Genomic DNA, 21,387 nt, shown 5'->3' with positions numbered 1-21,387 from the left:
GAGGGGCAGAGAGAGGGGAGTGGGACAGAATCCCAAGCGGGCTCCTCGCCAGCAGCGCACAGCCCCAGGCGGGGCTCCAGCTCCCAAACCGTGAGACCGCGATCTGAGCCAAAATCAAGAGTCAGATGCTTAGCTTGTCCGAGCCCCCCGGGGGCCCCTGAATTTTCAGCACGCGTTAAAATGGTTGATTTCGTGCCGTGTGAATTTCACCTCAATGAGAAGACGAAAGGCATGAGCAGATAAACTTTAAAATAAAATTTCAGGGGCTCCTGGGTGGCTCAGTCGGTCGACCGTCCAACCCTGGGTTCCGGCTCAGGTCACGATCCCAGGGTCGTGGAACTGAGCCCCACGTCAGGCTCTGCGCCGAGTGTGGGGTCCGCTTGAGATTCTCTGTCTCCCCGCCCGCACCCGCCCCTCTCCTGCTCACTCGCTCTCTCAAAAAAATAAAACAAAAATAAGTAATAAAAATTTCATAAACACCGCAGAGCGTCGCTTCTGCCTGCGGGGTCCCAGACACTGCCACGTTCTGGAAGCAAACGCCTTGCTGCATATCTGGTATTTAATCTACTTCCCAAGAGTCGGTCGTGTCCAGTAATACTAGAAATTAATCACAGCTTCTCAGAAACCCCAGCAAGGGTTCTCCGTGGTCAAAACCAAAGGGATCCGTCCCGAATGACAGGTCAACACCGTGACTCTGGGGACACACGGGGCAGTGGACCCTCTGCAGCCGGCGGAGGAGGAGACGTGCCCGCGCTGGGTCGTCGCGCTCCCCCGGGCAGAGGGCGGGTGGGGCCGCAGCGTGGGTTCCGGGGTCTGTGAGGAAGGGGAGCGGCCCCATCGTGGTCAGCGTGGCCGGGGCGGAGGTCGCGGGGACCTCACACAGACACAACACAGTGAATGAGCGTCATCGGGGCGTCTGTGCGGCTCTCAGCAATGAGGCGACCTGCGAGATGAGCCAGCCCCAAGGAGAAGCCCAAGCGCAGGCCCAGCAGGCAGCCCGAGGGGAACCCCCGGACCCGCGCAAAGCCGGCCCCTCCCCCTGCAGGCCAAGTTCACCCGCACGTGCGGGGACGGGAGCCGTCTGTGAGGCGCTCAGCCAGGCGCGCGGCCGAGGGTCGCAAAGGGCCGGGGAGAGAGGTGGCCAGGACGGGCGCTGGCCGGCCACCAGCCACAGGCCAGACCCACCGCCTGACTCGGTGGATGGCCTTTTGGGCACGGGTGAGCTCATCTTCCCGTGACCACTGCAACGGGGCCGCGGGCCACAGCAGTCACTCTGGCCCTCCGTGCAGCCGGGGCACCTGGCACGGTCCGCCGTGCGGATGGGGCGGCTGAGGCTGGCGGGCGCCCAGGCCGCAGCCCCCGCCACCCCGCTGCCGGCCACCTCCTCGCCTAGAGGCCGGGGGTTTGCGGTGGGGACGTGTGCCACGCTCGTCACCCTCACCGAGCTCTCAGGAAGCAAGCCGGCTGACACCTGGTCGCCGAGAAGTTGCTCCGTGCCCGTCCAGTGCTTGAGCGTGGCGCTTATCGGCAGGACGTGCGGCCCGCATCTCGTCGCACGGGGGCCACGACTTCAGCGTCTCCCCGCCCAACCCCACTCGCCTCCTGGAGGGGACAGGGCACGAGAGACTAAGACAGAGACACAGGGAGACTCCACTGAGAGCGCTGCCCAGGTGTGGGCCGCGAGGACCTGACGGAAGGACACTGCGGGGCACACAGTAGGTGCCCTGTCAACACCGGCCTCCGTGACGGTCCAACGGGGCCTTCAGCCACGAGATGCTCACGGGCGGGAGGGCCCCGCATCCGCGGCCCACTGACCAGGAGGGCGGCCCCGCGGGCGGTACGGCGACAACTCCCCGAGCAGCTCCCCACGGGCCTCGCCCCTGCGTTTCTGCAAAGAGATGTGCATTCATTTTAAGCTCCCGTCCTGAACCGGGCAGAGTGGGGTCTCCGTGGGCCAGGGGTGGGTGGCGTCAGGGAGGGACGTATGGGCCGGGGAGAGGGACGTAGCATCTGACCCCAGGGGGTGGCTGACCGGCCAGGTTGGGGTGCGGCAGGCCCCTGCTCCCCCAAGGGGAGGGATGCAGTGGGGGGCAGGCCGTCCGAGGGGGCCGACCCTGGAGGCAGGGTCACACACCCTGCGGCACTCAGGACCCCCCCGAGTGGCCCCTGCACTGCCTGTCCTGCCCGACCCCCAGCAGCCCCACCATACTGCCCTGAGGACGTCCAGGAGACCGCTGGTCCTCCCCTGCCCCGCTGCCCCCAGGGCCTGGACGTTGGTTTGGACGCTCCACCCACGGCCCCTCCTCTGACATCTCCTACCCTGGAGGCGTCCCTTGCCCTGCTCTGCCTGATCACCTCATGAGCCCCCATCGTGGGGGTCTGGCCCCCTTAATGCTCTGCGAGGAAGCCAGTGCAGGACCCCTCTCGGGGGCCTCCCAAAGGCATACACACCCATTTCCCCAGGACACCCACTTCTGACACCCACGGCCAGCCCGGGGTCCCCGAGACACCCTCAGGTCGGACAACCCCCTAGGAGGACGCCCGAACTCCCCGAGAGCAGCTCTTCTCGCCATCAGGGTTCACTGCAGGGAAGGGACACAGGGTAACACCACCCAGGGGAAGGCCCAGGGGGCCCCCAAACACGCACCTGTGGGGTCCTCCACTGGGGCCTTGGACGGACTCGGCTCCCCGGCCCTGGTGCGTGACAGTGCACACGGGTCACTGCCAACCGGGGGGCTCCCGCCTTGGTGTCCCGTCTTTACGGGGGGCTGCGGAGCCAGGTGGCTACTGGCCCCTCCGGGGGTAGAGGGGATGCCGAGCGGCCCAAAGCCCGCCATGACCTGCACGTGGACCCCCGATGGACAGGGCGCTCGGGGCCCGAGTCCCTCCCGGAAGCCGGGCAAAGGCCAGCCCTCACTCCGGCCCGGGTTACACGCTCCATCAGACCCCGCGCCACCAGGAGGCACGGCAGACAGGGCAGCGGCGCGGACCTCCTCCCTACACAGAGCCACAGCCCAGGGGCCCCGGCCCGATGCCTCGTGTCACCCAAGGCTTTGGTTTCCTGCCCGAGGACCAGGGCTGACCCGGCTTGGAGTGGCCGCCCACCCTCAAGGGGGGTGGGGGGCATGGCGGAGACCCCACCACTCAGGACTCCTGGGGGCGCTGTCGGGGGCTGGTCTCGCAGATGCCGTCTTTCCACAGATGTAATTACGAAGCAGGTGATGGAAAGAAAGTTCTGGAACTGGATCCAGATGGTGGTCACACCAAGTGCCACCGAATCATGCACTTCACAACGATTCATTTATATCAGGTGGGTGTCTTCTCAATCTTCAGGATAAGTACATCCCAAATACTGCACGGAACACACTTCTACTAAAAAGGTACTTAGTGTGTACTTCAAATTCCCCCCAAAATTGGTTTTTAAAAACTTTTGACTCAAGCTAGGGTGTGATGTCCCCAGCTGCAAACAAACTTGTGCGGACCCAGCCGGGTGGCCTCCTGGGGCGAGGGTGGCTGCCGTGGACTTGTGGCAAGTGAATGCGTGGGCGCCAGAGGGAGCACAGCAAGGGGGGAGCACAGCAAGGGAGGACCGCTGAGTGGCAGGGGAGCTCACAGCAGAGAGAGGAGGGTCAACATCGGGCGGGCACCTGAGGGCATGAACGGTGGACAGAGAGAGAGAGAGAGAGAGGGAGAGAGAGAGGGAGGGAGGGAGGGAGAGAGGCACCAAGGCCGAGAGGTTTGCAGGGAAGAGCCCGAGTGTCACTGGAACTCGTAATTAGCTTTGCCTTGCGTTTGTAATTTAAAAATGATAAACAAAACCAGAACTGCATCTTAATTGGGAAAAAGGCAGTCGGTTCACAGGAGGAAATAACCGCTCTGCTGTCCCGGTGCAGCCTGGAGCCGCTCGCTCCTCCCTGCCGCCCACGGGGCTCCGGGGACCCGCCCCCCGTCCCCGTCACGGTCAGTTTCCCCCAAGGCACCACACAGAGTTCTCTGCGCTGCAGGGAACCCACAGCGCCTCGGGCCTGGCTCCCCAGGAAGGCCGGTTCTGAGAGATGAGCTGGAGGAAACACACAGGCACCAGCCGCCGTCCCGGGTGCTGGGACACTCGCGGACAAGGGGACGAGGCACACGGCTCTGCCATCGCGGAGCCGACGGCACTCGGACCGCTGAAGTGCACGACGCCGGCCGTCAGCGCCTCAGGGAGTCAGGGCGGGACACGGCTCCACGGGAGGACACGGAGGCCCCAGGGCCACGGACTGGGAGCTGCCGGGGAGAAGAGCCCTCAGCGCAGGGGGCGCTGCCTGCAGACCTCTGGTCACCGTGACCCCCCCCCCCCCCCCGGCTTGGGCGCCCCTGCAAACGCAGACCCCAGGCCCCAGGGGTCTTGTACTCAGATCCCAGACGGTTCTCGAGCCCCTGAAAGCCCAGCCCTGACGGCCATCAGGTGCTCAGGTCCCAGGGGCGCCTCCCTGCCGGTCTTCTCCATCTGTCCCCGCCCTGCGTCCCCTCAGCCACCTGCCCCCAGGGCCATGGGGCCCAGAGGTCGAGAAACACCACAAAGCGCAGCTGCCCCGGCGCGCGCGGGGGTGAGGGGGTGTCACGGGCGGGACGTGCAGGGGTGAGCCCCGGACCCGCTGGAAGGAGGAAGGCGACCGACAGCACACGATGCTGCAACAATCGACAAAACCTGCTTGATAAGAGTCCTGTAGTTTTACTTTAAAAAGCAGGATGACATCTCTCTCGATCAGCGTGAGGCCTCAGCCCTTCCAGGGCTGCCCCCCGGTGTCCCCGTGCCGCGGCTCAGCTGGGGCCGGGACGGCCTCGGACGCGCCGAACTCTGCCGGAAGCAGGCGGCTCAGGACCCCCGGGCCCTTCTACCACAGACGTGTATGCGCCCCTCCTCTGTGCCGGGTTAGTCCCGGACCCCGGGGACCAGACGAGGACCAGGTCGTGACGAGCTTCCCTCGGTCTCTGGGAAGGGTGGCAGGGACCGTCCACGGGGCACCGACGGCAGCGGGGCCGTGAACAGGCGGCACCCGCCCCACGTGCGTGCCCGGAGCTGTTACCGACAGGCAGAGGCTTCCCTGAGGCCTCCCTCGGCTTGGGGTCCGCAGGCAGGAGCAAAGCTGCAGAGAAGGCAGCGCAAAGGCCCGGGGGCAGAAGCAGACTTGAGATGGGGCCAGGACGGTACCACCAGGGGGCGGGGCGCTAGCATCCCTAAAACCACACAGGTGTACGTAGAAGCAGCACCCCTTCACCCCTCACCCCGCGTCCCCACCACGCACACAAGGGTCCTGGGCCACCGGGGCAGCTCCCTAAGACCCGAGCGGCCAAACCACTGCCCGCTGTGACTCCAGGTGCTCCCGTGGGGGCGGGGAGGGGGGGCTCAGGCAAGAGGCTGCAGAACCAGGGACGCCCCCTCCCTGGCTCTGCACCACACCTGCATCTCCGCCAGGCCCCCAAGCCCACGGGAGCGGCTATCACTCACGTGACCCTCTCCCTAAACAAGACGCTTTTAAATTTTTTCAACGTTTTTTATTCATTTTTGGGACAGAGAGAGACAGAGCATGAACGGGGGAGGGGCAGAGAGAGAGGGAGACACAGAATCGGAAACAGGCTCCAGGCTCCGAGCCATCAGCCCAGAGCCTGACGCGGGGCTCGAACTCACGGACCGCGAGATCGTGACCTGGCTGAAGTCGGACACTTAACCGACTGTGCCACCCAGGCGCCCCAACAAGACGCTTTTAAAGAGGAAGCCGGACTCACGCCGGAGGGGAACCAAGCTCGCCCGGCAGAAACGGGGCCTTGAAGAGAGAGCCCGGAAACACAGCAAACGACCGGCCTGCAGCTGCCAGCACCCACGCCACTCGGGGGCCGCGACGGTCCGGTGGCTCCACCCGTAACCGCCCCTCGTGGGGCAGACACGCCCGCCGCGCACCTGGGACCACGGGGAGGTGGGTCCTCCTCAGCTCGACTGGAAACAGGTGGCCTGTGCTCCGTGCTGCCCACGACTAACCGGGACAGCGAACCCTCACTGTGGCTCCCAGGTCACAGTCCAGCTGCAGCAGGGAAGGGGTGTGGCCCAGACGCTCGGACGTAAGGGGCCCGGGGGGTCACACACGGCTGGCAGAAGCCACCGCCCAGCGCACCCAGAGCCCCGTGTGGCCGCAGCCCCCGACCCCCACCCTGGCCCCGCGCCCACCCGGGCTCCGGCTAAGGGAGAGACTTCCGGAGGAGGGGAGAGGCGGGGGGCAGCCGTGGGGGGCCGCGGGTGGACACGAGGCGCCCTCCGTGCACGGCCGGCACCGTGACCACCAGCCCGCAGACCCGGCCGCCGGAGCAGTCAGAAGACAGGCCGGCGCTCCCCGGACTCCGCCCCGCCACCCGCAGCCCACCCCCATCTCTCCCCTACAAAACCACGGGTGGGGGCGGGGAGCGGGCGCTCAGGGTCAGCTGAGCGTGAAGTGCTGGGCGCAGAGATCATCCTGCCGGCCCAGCAGCCCCTGCGCCGGGAGGAACTCCAGGGGCACCGACTCCTGGCCCCTCTTCTTCTTCAGGTCCCGCTCGAACACCTGCAAGGGACGGACAGGTGTTCCCACGCCGCCCGTGCCCTGCACCCCAGCCGCCCAGGCCTCAGCCCCGCGCCCTCACCTCGAACGCCGTGAGCTCCAGCAGGGGTGCGACGCTGGTCTCGGGCACCGACAGCGCCTGGTTGATGACGCTGGCGGCCTGCGACACCTCAGGGTGGTAATGCCGCTGGAGGGTCTGGAGAGGCACACGGGCCGTCACCACCCTCTCCCCAGGGCAGCCCGGGGACCCGGACGGCACCACACGGTGGGAACACGTCCGGTCACGGCAGCCCCCGGGGGAGCTGGGGACGGGGACGCACAGCTCACCTGCAGCTCCCACAGCGAGCTCTCCAGGGCGCGGCTCTTGGCCGGGTCCTCCTCTGCAGGATCGTAGGGGTCGGCATCCAGCTCTAGAGCGAGACCCGGGCCCTGCTTCACGGCCTGCTCCTGAGCTCTGACCGCTGGGGGCAGGCCCCCCACCCTCCTGGTTCCCCATCACTCCCCTGCCAGGTCTCTGAGCCCTCTCAGGTCCCCCCAACTCCCCTCCCAGGTCCCCAAGCCCCCCCCACTCCCCTCCCAGGTTCCCACTCCCCTCCCAGGTCCCCACGCCCCCAGGCTCCCCCCCACTCCCCTCCCAGGTCCCCACGCCCCCAGGCTCCCCCCCACTCCCCTCCCAGGTCCCCACGCCCCCCAGGCTCCCCCCCACTCCCCTCCCAGGTCCCCACGCCCCCCAGGCTCCCCCCCACTCCCCTCCCAGGTCCCTACGCCCCCCAGGCTCCCCCCCACTCCCCTCCCAGGTTCCCACTCCCCTCTCAGGTCCCCAAGCCCCGACTCCCCCCCCCCCCACTTCCCTCCCAGGTCCCTATGCCCCCCAGTCTCCCCCCCACTCCTCTCCCAGGTCCCCACTCCCCTCCCAGGTCCCCACGCCCCCCAGGCTCCCCCCCACTCCCCTCCCAGGTCCCCACGCCCCCAGGCTCCCCCCCCACTCCCCTCCCAGGTCCCTACGCCCCCCAGGCTCCCCCCACTCCTCTCCCAGGTCCCCACTCCCCTCCCAGGTCCCCACGCCCCCAGGCTCCCCCCCACTCCCCTCCCAGGTCCCCAAGCACCCCCCCCACCACGCGCTCACCGGGGCCCAGCGGGCGGTGCACCAGCACGCGGCAGGCAGGGTGTCGGCGTAGCAGGTTGCAGATGAAGGGCAGCACCATGAGCAAGGCCTCGGGGGGCGCCGTCAGCGCCAGGCGGGACAAGCGCTTGGCGAAGGCAGCCACCAGGTAGGCGGGCAGATGGCTGGGCAGGATGGTGAACGTGAGTGACCCCCAGTCGCCCAGACTCCCGGCCCCTGCTCTGAGTCTAAGCCCCTCCGAGTCCCCTCTCCGAGTCCCCTCTCCGGCACTCACGAGGACGACAGGAAGAGGTCGGCCAGGTGGAAAAACCGGGCCCGATACTTGACGTGGAAGACAGACGGGTCCAGGAGACCGTAGAGTTTCCGGTAGAAATCAGGGTACTCGCTGGGGGTGCAGGGGTGAGGAGTGGCACGCAAGCCAGGGGGGTGGGGGGGGGGGACACGGAGTGAAAACATGGATCATGGCTCCCAGGGACCCTGTCATGCCCCAACTTCCCCTAGGGCAGCCCAGCAGACCCCCAGCCCAGGACAGGGAGAGGACACAAGAGGGGCAGACGCGCACGGCTGGACCCAGGCAGGCGTCCTAGATCGACACTCACAGGTTGTGCTTGTGAATCAGGATGAAAAGTCCGTTCAAGGCCAACAGGCTGATGGCGCCCCCTGCAGACCAACGTGCGGCTGAGAAGCCTCAACGAGGCCTGCTCCCCGCCACCCGCGCCGGTGAGTTCAACAGAGCAGGAGGCCCCCGGCTCCGTCCCGCCAGGGAGGGGACTCGGGCTCCAGCATGCACCAGGCCCTGAGGACGGCTCCTCCAGCCCCAGTTCCGGGAGCCCAGCCGGCTGGGAGGGGAGCCCGGCACTCACCCACGTCGTAGGCGCGGGTAAGGAAGTCGATCATGAGGGTGGGCTGGGCCAGGTGGGGCAGGATGGCGTCGTGCATGATCACCAGCACCTTCTTGTACAGGCTGAGGGGCAGCTGGCGGGGAGGCAGCAGCGGTGGGTGCGCCCGCCTCACCCCAAGACCCACGTGGGCCAGAGCGGCCCAGACCCGGGGACCTGCCCCCCACCCCGCCAGTACCTTGTGCTTGAGAAAGCCAAGCCACATCAGCTGGAAGGCCTTCTTGTGCTCCTGCGGGGGAGGGGGTGGGGGTGCCGTCAAGGCCGCACACAAGGCCCCCACCCCAGCCCCCGGACCCCGGAAGGGGAAACGGCACTCACGGCCTCCCTCCCGCCCTGCGTAAGAACTAAAAACCCAGAACTGGAGAAGTTCCAGCAAAGCGAGAAGAAACGCGCACCTAGAACACGGCCGCAGAGCAGCCGGGGAACAGCGCACCCAGGGCCGCACGTGGCAACGACACCGGCACCCAGGAGCCCGCTAAGAGCCTGGGAGCCAGGTACCGGCGGCCTCCACCCCACCCCCGTCCCCGTGAGGGAGCCTCGAGGCTGTCTGAGCCGGAAAATTCTGGGTCCCACACGTGCTGCCTACGCGTGGAGAGGGCCCTGTCCCCAGCGCGCCCCCCGGAGCGTCTCACCTTCAGATGAGCGACCTTCCACTTGTGCGACAGCTCTGTAGGGAAGGCAGGGGTCAGAGAGCGTGCGGGAAAGAGGCGGCGGCTCGCTGGGTGCCCCCGCCCGCCCTACACCCCCCCCACCCCCCCCCCCCCCTACACCCCCCCCACCCCCCCCCCCGCCCCCCGGGACGCTCACCAGCGTGTTTCACGTAGAAGCTGGAGGAGCTGCTCTCCTGGCAGGGGAGGCTCACGGCAGACAGCAGCGCGAAGGCGTTGTTCCAGAAAGCAGGCGGCACCTGCCGAAAGCCTGGCATCAGCTCGGGCGCAGCCCCTGCGCACCCCTCCCCCAGACACGGGACCCGGCTCACCTCGGGGTACCTGTCAGCCACCTGGCCCACGACACCCGTGGCCGCCTGCATCGTGTGGTAGCGGATGTCGTCGTGCTCTAGGTACTCCTGGAACCGCGACACCAGCAGCGAGTGGTCCTCCTCCGGAGACAGCAGGCCTTCCACCACCGACTGGCGGGCCGGGCAGGGAGGTGAGCCCGGCGGGCCCAGCCGGGGTGCCCGCCACGCCCCACAGCCTCCCCCGTCCCCCCGGGGGTAAAGGGTGTGGCAGAAGCAGCTCGTCCCGGAGCCACCTGCAGCGAAGGCCCGTCCCGGCTGCGCCCAGAGGTTTTTTGGCGGCCCCCCCCCCCCCCGACACCGTTGTGCCCCCACCTTGAAAAGCTGGCGAGGGAACAGGTAGTTGCCCTCCCACTTGGGTTTCTCCAGGGGATGTGCTCCCTCCAGCTGTACGAACTTCATGAGCGTGCTGAGAGCCAGCTCCTGGGGAAAGCGGGCGAGGGAGTGGCTGAGGTGGCCCGACCACACGTCACCTCCCCGGCACCTAAGTCTCAGTGCACCCAAGACACCGCTCCCCTACGCGCTGGGACACAGAACAACACCGGCCGCTAGGAAACCCAGCAGACAGAAAACCAGACGTCCTCAGGTAAGCGCGGACGCGCAGAAGCCTGCGGCCTCACCCCCGCCCGAGTGTGCGCAGCCTGGCGGCTGGGGGTGCAGGGAACGCGCAGGGCAGAGGCAAGGCCGACGACCTGACTCACCTTGACCTCAAAGGAGGGGTGGGCCAGAAGCTCCCGCAGGCGGTTACAGCAGCTGTGGTACCTGTGTCTCATCCACACCTTGTACTTCCGCGTCGCCCCCTGGGACCCTGAGGCAGAGCAGGGTGGTCAGACCACACACACCAGGCTGGACGCAGGTCTCCCCCCTCCGCTCTTTGCGCAGCCCCACCCGGACGTGAACGGCAACGGGTCACCGTGGCCCCAGACCCGGTGCGGGGTGGGAAACCCTCCTCGCCTCACTTCACCCCAAGACCTACACAACCAGCGGTGGGAACGCGTAACCCCGGCTGCCCACGTTAAACAGGGTCAGATCCTACAAGTGATCCCAAAAAAACAAACAGGCGCCTGGGTGGCTCAGTCAACTGAGTGCCCAACTCCTGATTTCAGCTCAGGCCGTGATCTCAATATTCATCAGTTCAAACCCCGTGTCTGGCTCTGCACTGATATCGTGGAGCCGGCTTAAAATTCCCTCTCGCCTCCTCTGTCTCTCTCTCTCTCAGTCCCTCCCCCGCTCATGCTCTTTCAAAATAAATAAGACAAAACAAAAACCCTGAAAAAGCGCAGCACGCTCAACCTCTGCTCTAAAACAGACCACATACGGACTCTCTCACCCCAACCCTGAGCACAATGGTCCCTCCCCACGGGGAGCCCCTGCTGTGCCCTTCCCCTGACCCAAGGTAAGGCCGTGTGAGGTCATCCCGTGTTGACAAAGTCTCCCTCCAGCCCTTCCAGACACGAGGCCCTGGACCCGGCGCGTGCTGCGAGAGGCTCACCTGCCATGACCGTGTCCTCAGAGGGCAGCTGGCCCACAAACAGCTCTCCCCGCTCCAGCAGGGCCCCGAATAGGCGGCTGCACGCGCGCACCGCTTCCTGGGTCTCCTCCGGGTCCTCCGACTGCAGGGACACGGAGGTCGCAGGGGGCCGGCCCTCCCTCCTCACCCAGGGCCGCGACGCTACCCTCCCACCGGACACCCCCTCCCCGACCTGGGAGCCCCGCGAGACGGGAGCAGACGCCCGGGAATCCCGCCGTCGGCCCGCGTGCGCGCCCCCTGCCAGGCCTCCGACCCGGGACCGGCCGAGCGCCCCGCGCGCCCCCACCTGCAGCACGGCCAGGATGTCGAACACGGCGTTGGCCTCGCGGCGACTCGCCAGCACCGCCTCCAGCAGGCGGCCCAGCGCCCGGCGCGCGCCCCCGGGGCTGGGGTCCCGCTCCATGCCGCCGCCGCCGCCCCACGCGGAACTCACGGACTCTCGAGCCGCCGTCCGGCGCGCCCCTGACGTCACCGCCCCGCGCCGAGGCCTCCCGCACGACGTCCCCGCCCCGCGCCTCTGGCGTCATCGCCGCGCGTCTGGCCGAGAGGCGTGCGGCCGGCCGGCATGGCGCTCTTCCACGTCGCGCGGTACGCGGGCCCCGAGGCGGCCGGGCCGGAGCCCGGGGCGGACGGCCGGGCTCGCGCGCTGCTGGAGCGGCTGCAGTGCCGGGCCCGAGAGCGGCAGCGGCGGAAGCAGCAGCAGGAGCCCGCGGGGGCCGCGCAGAACTCGGAGGCGGCGGGACGGCGGCGGCGGCGGCGGCCGCGCAGAGCGCGGAGGCGCGAGTGCGGCGGGCCGCCGGGGAGCCCGCAGGCGCCGCGGGGGAAGCGGCGGAAAGTGGACGGCGAGGACGCGGACGCAGGTGGGGCCGGGCCGGGCGAGGACGGGGGTCCCGGGTCCGCGGGGGTGGGGGGCTGACGCGCCGCCCCTGTCCGCTCCTGCCGCGCAGGGAGCGGCGAGGAGGAGCCCGGGGAGAGCAGCGCGAGCGCCCAGGCCGCGGGGCCGCCGGGGGACTCGGGAGAACGGCCCCCCGAAGAGGCCTCGGGGCCTCCCGCCCACGCCCTTCTGCTCGGGGGCTTTGAGAGAAGCAGGGCGCCGAAGGTGAGCGGCCCGGGGTGGGAAGGAAAGTCTTCCGCGGCTTTGCTTCGGCCGGGAGTCGGGGGCGGGCGGCTGTCGCGGATCCAGCCCGTGTTGGTGGGGTAGCTCCGAGGGTCGCACCTGTTCAGCAAGCGAACGGCTTGGACTTCAGTCGTCTGTCTTGCACTTTTCTTCTTGGTGCCTGGAATTCTACGTCAGCTTAGAATTTTGCTTGTGATTATAATAAAGCTAAGAGTGAAGCTTGCGGGTAAACGTTTTCTGGGTTGCATCACAGCAGTGTTTTAAAACATATTCTCTTAGTTGGTGGGCGTGTCTAAGGAGTAGCTGTCTTAGTGCAAGCTTTCAAGAAGCAGCTAGTAAGTTACAGAGCTCTTGGGTGATGGTGATCACCAAGAAGGAAACGGTAGGTTTGCCAGGGTGCGCGGGGGAGCATTTGTGTCCGTGCCAGTGTGGAGGTGCACCTTGACTTGTGACCAGAAGACAGGGGGCAGCCTGGGTAAGGTGGACTGGAGAAAGCAGGGCAAAGGCCCCGAGGCAGCAGTGAGCTGTGGCACAAAGGCCCTGAGGCAGCAGTGAGCTGTGGCACGCAAAACGAGGTTTGTATGGCTAAGGCTCAGGCAGCAATAGGAGGTTGGGGGCAGGTGAGTGTGGGTCACGGAGGGCTTTGCAGGCCAGGCTCAGGGTGTGGACGTTAACCGCGGGTGTGAGAGGAAGCTCCCCCGGTGACCTTGCTCAGGGGAGAGGTACTTTCTAGTGCGCGTTGCTTAATTCTTTTAGAGGTGGCGTGGGGGTGGGGAGACGCCGGGAGATGCGTTAGAAGGCTCGTGGGGCCTGCCTTGCTGTGGCCTCTTCGGTTTGAGTGTCACGAGTCCTTAGTTTCCGCTGGTCTTGTTCCCCTAACCCTGCGGGCCCTGGAGTCTTCGTTTGGCCCCTTTGTCTTTACGGTAGGTCCAGCCTTTCCTGCCCTCGTGGTTGGCTGAGCCGAGCTGTGTCGGAAAGAGCGTCACTGAAGATTCGGTGCCTATCGAGGACATCCCTGCCGTCCATCCTGACATGCAGAAGAAGCTGCGGGCACATGGCATCTCCTCCTACTTTCCAGGTGCTCGGGGTGGCGGGGAGGGGGAGGTGCCTTCAAGAGCCTCCTCGCCCAGAGTCACCAGAGCCGTAGCGGCAAGGCCGTGGCACAGCAGCTGACAACACGGGCCCTGGGCAGGGCCAGCATCAAGCGTGGCCTGGGATTGGGGCATCTTTGGCCGCCCGGGCCTGGCGGTCCCTAGAGGCTCCGGTGTCGTCCTCAAGTGAGAACAGCCCAGCCTGGAAGTCATAGATGGGGGACAAGTCTCCTTTGGGCTTCGGTGCCTTGCCGATTCTGGTGGTTCCGGCACAAACGTGCCTGTCGTCCCTCCTTGTCCAGTCCAGGCCGCGGTGATTCCCGCTCTCCTGGAGAGCACAGCTAACGGGTTTCTGGTGGCCAGAGGCGGCTACCGGCCCAGCGACCTTTGCGTGTCTGCCCCAACGGGCAGCGGGAAGACCCTGGCCTTCGTCATCCCCGTGGTACAGGTGAGCGTGAGGACCGCCGTCCTCGGAGGGGGGGCTCGGCCGACAGGGAACCGGCTCTGCTGAGGCCGGTGGCTGTCCCCACCCCACCCCACAGGCCCTGCTGTGTCGTGCCGTGTGCCAGGTCCGAGCCTTGGTCGTGCTGCCCACCAAGGAGCTGGCCCAGCAGGTATGTGCACCCCACGCTCTGAAGTCAGACCCGGGGTCCTTGTCACTGTGGCACTCCGTACCGGGTCGGTGACGGCCGCTCCTTCCGCAGGTGAGCAAAGTGTTCAACGTCTACACGGACGCCACTCCTCTGCGTGTCGCCCTGATCACCGGGCAGAAATCGCTGGTCAAGGAGCAGGAGACTCTCGTTCAGAGGACGTAGGTCTCGATGGGTCGTGGGCCCCTCGGGGAGCGGGGAGCAGCCGCATCGTAGCCGTCCGGCCCCCGCGAGAACAGAAAGCCTGGCTGTCTGCGGGTCTCCCCTGGGTTGGGGGTCTGCATGGGGGCTTCTGCTGAGCCGCTCTCCGCTCCACAGAGCAGACGGCTTCCGCTGCTTGGCTGACGTGGTGGTGGCCACCCCTGGCCGCCTGGTGGACCACGTCGACCAGACCCCGGGGTTCAGCCTCCGGCATCTCCGCTTCCTGGTACGTCGGGCGCCTGGAGGGAGGCCCGGGCTCGGAGCCGACACCGACCTCGGCCACCAGACTCCAGGCGTCCTGCTTCTCCTAGGTCATCGACGAGGCCGACCGCATGATCGACAGCATGCACCAGTCCTGGCTGCCCCGGGTGGTGGAGGCGGCCTTCCCGAGCGATAGCGCCGAGGAGCCCTGTGCTCTGCTCCAGAGGCGGCGGCTCCGGGCCGCCACTGCCGCCAGGTACACGCAGCGAACTCCGCCCTGAGCTTGGTGGGGCCACCCTGAGCGTGGGTCCCGTCGCGGTTCCCCTCGGTCTCCCCGACCCGCTCCGCCTTGGCGTGTGCCGGCCGGTCCGAGGTCGCCGGCCCACCGCCCGCTCCCCTTCCAGCACCTGCTGCCCTCAGATGCCGCTGCAGAAGCTGCTCTTTTCGGCCACCCTGACACAGAACCCTGAGAGGCTGCAGCAGCTGGGCCTCCACCAGCCCCGGCTCTTCTCCACGGGGCCGGCACGCGGGGGCCCCAAAGACGCGGGCGGGGACTCGGGCGGCAAGTACACCTTCCCCGCAGGGCTCTCGGTGAGCAGGGCGCACGGGGCGGGGCGGGGGCGCACGACGGTGCTTGGGGCGGGGCCGACCCCGTGCTGTCCCCGCAGCACTGCTACGTCCCCTGCAGCCTCCGCACGAAGCCGCTGGTCATCCTGCACCTGATCCTGGAGGGGAACTTTTCCAGGGTCCTCTGCTTTACCAACTCCCGCGAGAACTCACACAGGTGAGGCCCGAGGGGGCGGAGGGGAGCAGAGGGGAGGCGGGTTCCGGGCCCTGCCCACCTGTCTCCCTCGCGCCTCTCCCGCCCAGGCTCTTCGTGCTAGTCCAGGCTTTCGGAGGCGTGGCGGCGGCCGAGTTCTCCTCCCGCTGCGGGCCTGGCCAGAGAAAGGTGGTCCTGAAGCAGTTTGAGCAGGGCAGGATCCGGCTGTGAGTACCCGGAAGGAGGGGAGCGGACGCTCACGGCAGGTCCCGGCCTGGGCCGTCCGGGGCGCACTTCCCCCGAGGAAGCTCCCCCCTGGAGTCGGTGGTGTTCCCCGCAGGGCCGGAGGGAGAGGGGCTCCCGGCCTCGGGCGGGGTCTGAGCCCCTCGCGCTTCCCAGCCTCATCAGCACAGACGCCACGGCTCGAGGCATCGACGTGCAGGGTGTGCAGCTGGTCGTCAACTACGACGCCCCCCAGTACCCGCGGACCTACGTGCACCGGTGAGGCGTGTCCCTTGGTCCTGGAGGGAAGGGCCCCGGAGAGAAGCCACCGTCCGGGGCACCCCTGGGGGCCAGCACTCGAGGTGGTTGCGCTCGGTTTCAGGGTCGGGAGAACCGCCCGCGCGGGAAGAACCGGACAGGCCTTCACGCTGCTGCTCAAGGTGCAGGTGAGTCTGCGGGGCGCTTGCCGGGGGGACGGCGGGGGGGGGCTCGGCCGGTGGCCGAGGGGAGGCTGAGACCCCTCCCCGTCGTTGGCCTGCAGGAGAGGAGGTTCCTCCGGATGCTGGCCGAGGCGGGGGCACCGGAGCTGGCACGGCACGACATCCCCGGCGAGCTCCTGAGGCCGCTGGTCCCTCGCTACGAGGAGGCCTTGTCCCGGCTGGAGCAGGCCGTCAAGGTGAGGGGCCGTGGCGTTCTCGTGACACGCATCTGACAACGTGTGCGAGGGCGGGGGAGAGGGTGGGAGGGCGGGAAGGGGGGCCGGGGCCAGAACCGCACTTCCTGAGCAAGCACCCGGAGGTGCTGCGTCTCAGGGTTGGGGCGCCAGGGCGGGGCCGCGGACGGGGGCAGGGGGCCGGCACCGTGCGAGTCTCTACCTCTCCCCTCCACAGGAAGAGCGAAGACAGAAGGCGGCCTAGACGCGCTCAGGGGACGCTGCAGAGCAGCCCCTTCCCACCCCGTGCCACCTGCTGGGCTTAGCCACCTCCTTTCCGGAAAATCCTGAGCGCCGCCTGCCGCGCATGTGAACAGAAGACGGGTTTCTCGGATTTCCAAAGAAGCGACCGGCCCGGCCGAGAGGGTGCTTGTCCCCCCCGTCCGCTGCCGCCTCGTGCCCGGCCCCAGGACGGTCCCTGCAGCAGGCCTGGCTCCGGGCCCAGGGTGAGGGTCTGGGGAGGCTTGGTGGCCTCTGGGCACGGTGCTCTCTGCAAGCAGGGCTTAGTAGGACCGTTCCCGCGGTCCAGAGCTGGCAGGGCAGCCTCAGGGGTTTAGCCTCGAGCCACTTGGGTCCCCACGGTGCCCGCCGTCCCGCGTCACACAGGTGGCCCTGCGTCCCGCACTGGCACCTGGCTCAGGGGCTGGCTGGCGTGTGACGTCTCCTGGCGCCGTCCCGGCGTGGCGTGCCTGCATCCCCGTGGCGTCGGCGTGGACCAGACCACACGCGCTTTCCCGTCAGTCACCACGCGGGAGCGGGGTAAGCCCGGCAGCGCGCCACGACGTTCCGTTGCTTCAGAAGCGCTGACCCGCTGCTGTGCCAAGGGTTTGTTTCCACGGTTCGTTTGCCGAAATTAAAACAACCTTACAAACCAGGGTCGGGCCGTGGTCCTTTGTCCTGAAGGAATCAGCAGGGTAAGCGGAGCACAGGCTGGGCTGCGTGGCTGCCCGCGGGGGGGCGTGTGGCAGGGGTAGGAAGCACTCAAGCTGGGAATCTCCAGCTAAACGCGTCCGTACCCCTTAGAGACAAAAACCAGCGTTCTCCGCGCAGAACCAGCTTACGCCTCTGTACGCGCTACACACGGCACCCCCGGCACGAGCCAGAGACACCAGAGATGCCAGGCTGCAGGTGCTCAGGGCCAGGAGGGGCCTGTGAGCCCCATGTGTTCTCGCTCTGCGCCAGGGACCCGCTGAGCCGGCTGAGGCCTCGCCCACGGCCGGAGCCGGATGGCGCTCGACGTCCACCCTGGGGCACCGCCACCACGGGCACCGGAACCGCCTGTGTGGCGGCGAGACCGATGGTCCGAATCACCTGACGGCTCTCGCTTCCCCGAGGACGGACGGGTGAGCTGCCCGTGGGCCGGAACCAGCCTCGCCAATAGGGGCTTCTTCCTGGGCCTCCTTGTGGACAGGCCCCTGACTCCAGGGAAACGAGGCCAGGCTGGCTCAGGAGACCTCTCCCTGGGGGCTCGTCTCCCACCCGCAGGGTGTCCCTCCCTTCACGCAGTGAGGCTCGCGCCCACTGCCCGATTTCACGTTCGTCTGGACGTAACAGTGGGTGGACCGGGCACTAGGGAAGGGACGTAAGTCACGCTCTTGGCTCGGGAGACGCGGACGTGGCCAACAGATGACGCTTGGGCACGGACGGGGCTCCGCACGAACCGCCACCTCCCATCAGAACTCGGGAAGGAGGCTGTCAGCGGATCCTCAACCGTTTCGTGTGGTTGCGTCGTTGATTTCGGAGACAGCACGAGTGGGGGAGGAGCAGAGAGGGAGGGGGGAAAGAGAGAATCCCAAGCAGGCTCCACGCTGTCAGCACAGAGCCCAAGACAGGGCCCAAACCCACGAACCACGAGATCGTGCCCTGAGCCGAAACCAAGAGTCAGACGCTTAACCGACTGAGCCCCCCAGGTGCCCGTTTCGCTGTTTTAAATGACCCACTGACTGAAAGATAAAAATCACTTCATCCTCGAGTGCAATCCTAACGTACGGTATTTAAGGGTAAGGAGTGTGAGTGGATACATTCCCACTCTGCAAACGGAGGACCAAAGGGGCCACGTCGCGCTGGTCCAGCGGGTGTTTTCGAGCCTCACTGGGTCCTCAGTGTGGCGTCCTCGCCCAAGGCCTCTGATGGGGGCGGGGGGAGATGCCGTTCTGACCCACGGCCACGTTTCTGGGTCAGCAGCTTTTCGACACTGCGTTTGGATCTCTGAAATAAGTGGTTGTGTGATCTCAAGACGCGATGAGTTTCACTGCGATTAACCTGGGACCTGTTACTTTCCCGGCAATAGGACGAAAGATTTGTGCATTTCTCTCTGTCTTTAGCCACGCGTGCTCTAAGAAGAGGTATGCTTCCGTCGGTCACGGCACACAAGGGGCCACGGACACCGAGTGACCGGCAGGAAGTGTGGACGTGGCTCTCAGCTGTCGCTTCCCCGTGGACTTGCACACGGTGCCCCGTGTAACCGCCGCTTCTCTCTATGTCCGCGGCCCCTGACACAGACAGACCCGCGTCCCTGTCCCAGGCCAGAAAGCTCCACCCGTGTCTGCACGGGACGTCCCCGGGCCTTTAGAAGGTCACATGTCTGGCCATCAGACTTCCCCGGGAAACGCTGTACGTGCACCTGTGACAGCCGCAGTCGGGCGCGCGCTGTCGGGCGTGCGTAGATGCCGCGTGCGGGTGTCAGGTGACCGCACCCTGACTGGGCGGGCCACACAGCCAGTGGGCGAGGTGCAAACGGAGAGAGACGTGTCCTCCGCTGTTTCAGCTACAGCGAGGTATTTAGGGACGGGGACAAGGCAGATAGATGCCAGCCCAGCGTGAGCGACCTGGTGGCCATAGGTGACCTGAAGTACTCCTCAAGACCTGCAGCTGAGTAGTGACGAGTTTGTGGCAAGTTCTCCCCGTGGGCTGCCTCCACCGGGAAGCCTGAAGGGCCCGGAGGCCCCAGCGTAAGCCAGTGCACCGTGGTCCGCGGTCCGGGAGGGTGTCGGCAGGTGCCTGGGTCCGGCAGACACTGCTGGCCGGGCAGGACACGAGGCACCTTGCTCAGGCCTCCCCCTCCCACGGGACGTCCCCGAGGGCCCACGCTTCTCTGTCCCGGGGGCCTTGCTGTTGTGAAAGGCTAAGGATCCGCACCGGGTTTGCGGCTTCGGGGGCTGCTGGTGATGCCGGGGGCCCAGCGCCTGGGAGACCAGCTCCGTCCACCGGCCCCGGGCGTCTCTGGGGCTCCGATGGGTCTGGACGCCGGGGTGAAGGCCCCCAGACGCTGCACGCTGGGGACCGGGCGCCCAGAGAAGCTCCGCCTTGACCACGGGCAGACGTCAGGCTCCAGAGCCCGGCCTCAGCCTCTGCCCCGAACACGCCCTGCACGTCTGCTTCGGGAGCAAATAACCTACGGGAGACACTTGACACCGAAGAGGAGAGACCTCCCTACCTTCCGGCACCTCTGAAGCCTGCAGCCTCGCACGAGCCAACGCACAAGACAAACGTGATTTTCGGGGAACGTCCTCGGCCACGACTCGGCACTCCTGATGCAGCAGGAAGTACACGCGGCCCCGCGTCACATCCTGGTCCCGGGGCGCTCTCCTCTCTGCAGGTCGTGAGGCCCGGGCGGCGTGCCTCTGAGAGGTTTGTACCCTCTGCGTGGACACTGACACGGGAGCCGTGTTCCAGCCCCGTGCGACTGTCCCAGGGACCTGCTCTGAGCAGCGGCAGCTGTGATGCTGCAGAACGGAGGAGGCCGAGTGCTCGCGGACTCCTCCAGAAGCCTGTCTGCTCACACCCCCAGCACACGCACCTCCGTTCGCCCCAGGGTCTCTGCACCGGTCGTTTGCGTCACAAATGCTGCCGGACCTTCTTAAACGTCGTGTCTTTAAATAATTTTCTTTGGGTCTACCCAGATCTGTTACCCAAAGCTCACGTGTAGTTCATTCACTGTCTTGTACCTTCCTAAACCCCAAACGTATGAAAAATCTGTTAAGTGTTTTCTCAAATTTGTTCCTTCAGTTGAACTTTAAAGCCCTTTAATAAAGCACGTCTGTCTGGCTGCTGCAAATTCCGCTCTTCATTAAAAGTCCACGAGGCACGCGTGCGTCCAGCCTCCCAGCCCCGGGCCACGTTCCCATCCAGTCTCGAACAATTCTAGCGGAACCGCACAACCCGGACGCAGCCTTGGCTCCACAGCAGGACTGGCCCGAGGTCCACCCTGTGTGACTGAGTCCACGTTCAAGACGCTTTCTCCGGCAGGTTCTCTCAGGAGGCGCCGCAACGGGTCTCATCATTGTTTCATGCCTCCTTCAGGTGAGTTTGCCTTAGCTTCACTACCAAAATGTCATTTCGTGAATAGTCTCCTGGAACACCCCCGAAGGATTCACTAAGAATTGAATACAAACTACACGCCCGACTTTCACAAGGGGGATTTGTTTGCACTGGAATAGTCTTCTTTTTTTTAAAAAAATTTTTTTTTCAACGTTTATTTATTTTTGGGACAGAGAGAGACAGAGCATGAACGGGGGAGGGGCAGAGAGAGAGGGAGACACAGAATCGGAAACAGGCTCCAGGCTCCGAGCCGTCAGCCCAGAGCCCGACGCGGGGCTCGAACTCATGCACCGCGAGATCGTGACCTGGCTGAAGTCGGACGCTTAACCGACTGCGCCACCCAGGCGCCCCTGGAATAGTCTTCTAATGCGTTTTCAATTTCTGCTTAAGATTACAAATTCTCAGGACAGATGTAAGCCAATTTCTGGATAACTAGTTGCTGTAAGAGGCTCCCGAGAAACCCCAAAACCTCAACGAAAAGCAGGACGCTCCCAGACCGCAGACTTCACACCCCGTGTGGCGTCACCTGCACGTCATGATGACCGTCAGCCCTAACCTTCCTATGCTCTGTGCTTGCTGTCGCTGAACCAAACACAGGCGAGCCTCAAGATCGGGGAGCCCGCCCCCCACCGTGTGCCGTGGACCTTGGGGGAGAGGGGTGCCTCCCAGGGCCGGCCTGTGCTGTTGTCGGTCCCCGCCCCGCATGCACTGCCAGCCACTTCCCTCGCGCTTGCTGAAGGGGTGCCACACCCCTGTCCCCGCGGGCAGAGGAGGGAGAGCGACCGTCGGTCAGCAAGAACACTCGGGACCCCGTGACACCACCAGCCAGGAGCGCCACACCCAGCCACAGCGCACGTGGAGCCCTCGCTGAGGCAGACTGCAGTCCCAGCCGTCAAAGAAACTTTAAAAATTGAAATCATACGAAGTATGTTTTGATCATGAGTAGGTTTTAGTATTTGAATATTTGAAAGTA

General features: G+C 66.2%; 2 protein-coding genes and 1 long non-coding RNA gene across 3 annotated transcripts; 2 read left to right on the top strand and 1 right to left on the bottom strand.

Moving 5' to 3' along the window:
* Nucleotides 1–5,750: 5,750 nt before the first annotated feature.
* Nucleotides 5,751–11,581, bottom strand: NOC4L (nucleolar complex associated 4 homolog). The gene is made up of 15 exons (XM_030336757.1): nt 11,427–11,581; nt 11,102–11,222; nt 10,311–10,417; nt 9,925–10,032; nt 9,574–9,723; nt 9,402–9,501; nt 9,227–9,261; nt 8,773–8,823; nt 8,559–8,670; nt 8,295–8,355; nt 7,970–8,080; nt 7,699–7,859; nt 6,900–6,982; nt 6,655–6,768; nt 5,751–6,575 (listed from the first exon to the last, which is right to left on the bottom strand). Exons 1-15 carry the CDS (start codon nt 11,541–11,543, stop codon nt 6,453–6,455), a joined length of 1,554 nt encoding a protein of 517 aa, XP_030192617.1. The 5' UTR covers nt 11,544–11,581; the 3' UTR covers nt 5,751–6,452.
* LOC115528552 lies at nt 8,166–9,735 on the top strand. The gene is made up of 3 exons (XR_003973293.1): nt 8,166–8,415; nt 8,937–9,088; nt 9,655–9,735. It is a non-coding gene; the product is annotated as an uncharacterized LOC115528552 (long non-coding RNA).
* Nucleotides 11,582–11,702: 121 nt separating the features above from the next.
* DDX51 (DEAD-box helicase 51) lies at nt 11,703–16,968 on the top strand. Its single transcript, XM_030336928.1, has 15 exons — nt 11,703–12,000; nt 12,088–12,239; nt 13,185–13,335; nt 13,651–13,796; nt 13,891–13,962; nt 14,053–14,159; nt 14,317–14,425; nt 14,511–14,656; nt 14,805–14,991; nt 15,069–15,184; nt 15,271–15,387; nt 15,560–15,661; nt 15,765–15,828; nt 15,924–16,058; nt 16,273–16,968. The coding sequence occupies exons 1-15, from the start codon at nt 11,706–11,708 to the stop codon at nt 16,297–16,299; spliced, it is 1,926 nt and encodes a 641-aa protein (XP_030192788.1). The 5' UTR covers nt 11,703–11,705; the 3' UTR covers nt 16,300–16,968.
* Nucleotides 16,969–21,387: the final 4,419 nt, after the last annotated feature.

The sequence above is a fragment of the Lynx canadensis genome, chromosome D3 (assembly GCF_007474595.2).
Source record: "Lynx canadensis isolate LIC74 chromosome D3, mLynCan4.pri.v2, whole genome shotgun sequence".
Taxonomy (NCBI): domain Eukaryota; kingdom Metazoa; phylum Chordata; class Mammalia; order Carnivora; family Felidae; genus Lynx; species Lynx canadensis.
This window is presented reverse-complemented; position numbering and strand designations above follow the sequence as displayed.

Excerpts from the sequence above, each read along its gene's own strand:
- DDX51 (XM_030336928.1), top strand. The coding sequence starts at position 11,706 with ATGGCGCTCTTCCACGTCGCGCGGTACGCGGGCCCCGAGGCGGCCGGG. Across the intron at positions 13,797-13,890 it reads TCGTCATCCCCGTGGTACAG|GCCCTGCTGTGTCGTGCCGT; the intron begins GTGAGCGTGAGG and ends CCCACCCCACAG. Across the intron at positions 13,963-14,052 it reads CCAAGGAGCTGGCCCAGCAG|GTGAGCAAAGTGTTCAACGT; the intron begins GTATGTGCACCC and ends CTCCTTCCGCAG.
- NOC4L (XM_030336757.1), bottom strand. The coding sequence starts at position 11,543 with ATGGAGCGGGACCCCAGCCCCGGGGGCGCGCGCCGGGCGCTGGGCCGC. Across the intron at positions 10,033-10,310 it reads ACCCCTCCTTTGAGGTCAAG|GAGCTGGCTCTCAGCACGCT; the intron begins GTGAGTCAGGTC and ends CGCTTTCCCCAG. Across the intron at positions 8,824-9,226 it reads GGAAGGTCGCTCATCTGAAG|GAGCACAAGAAGGCCTTCCA; the intron begins GTGAGACGCTCC and ends CCTCCCCCGCAG.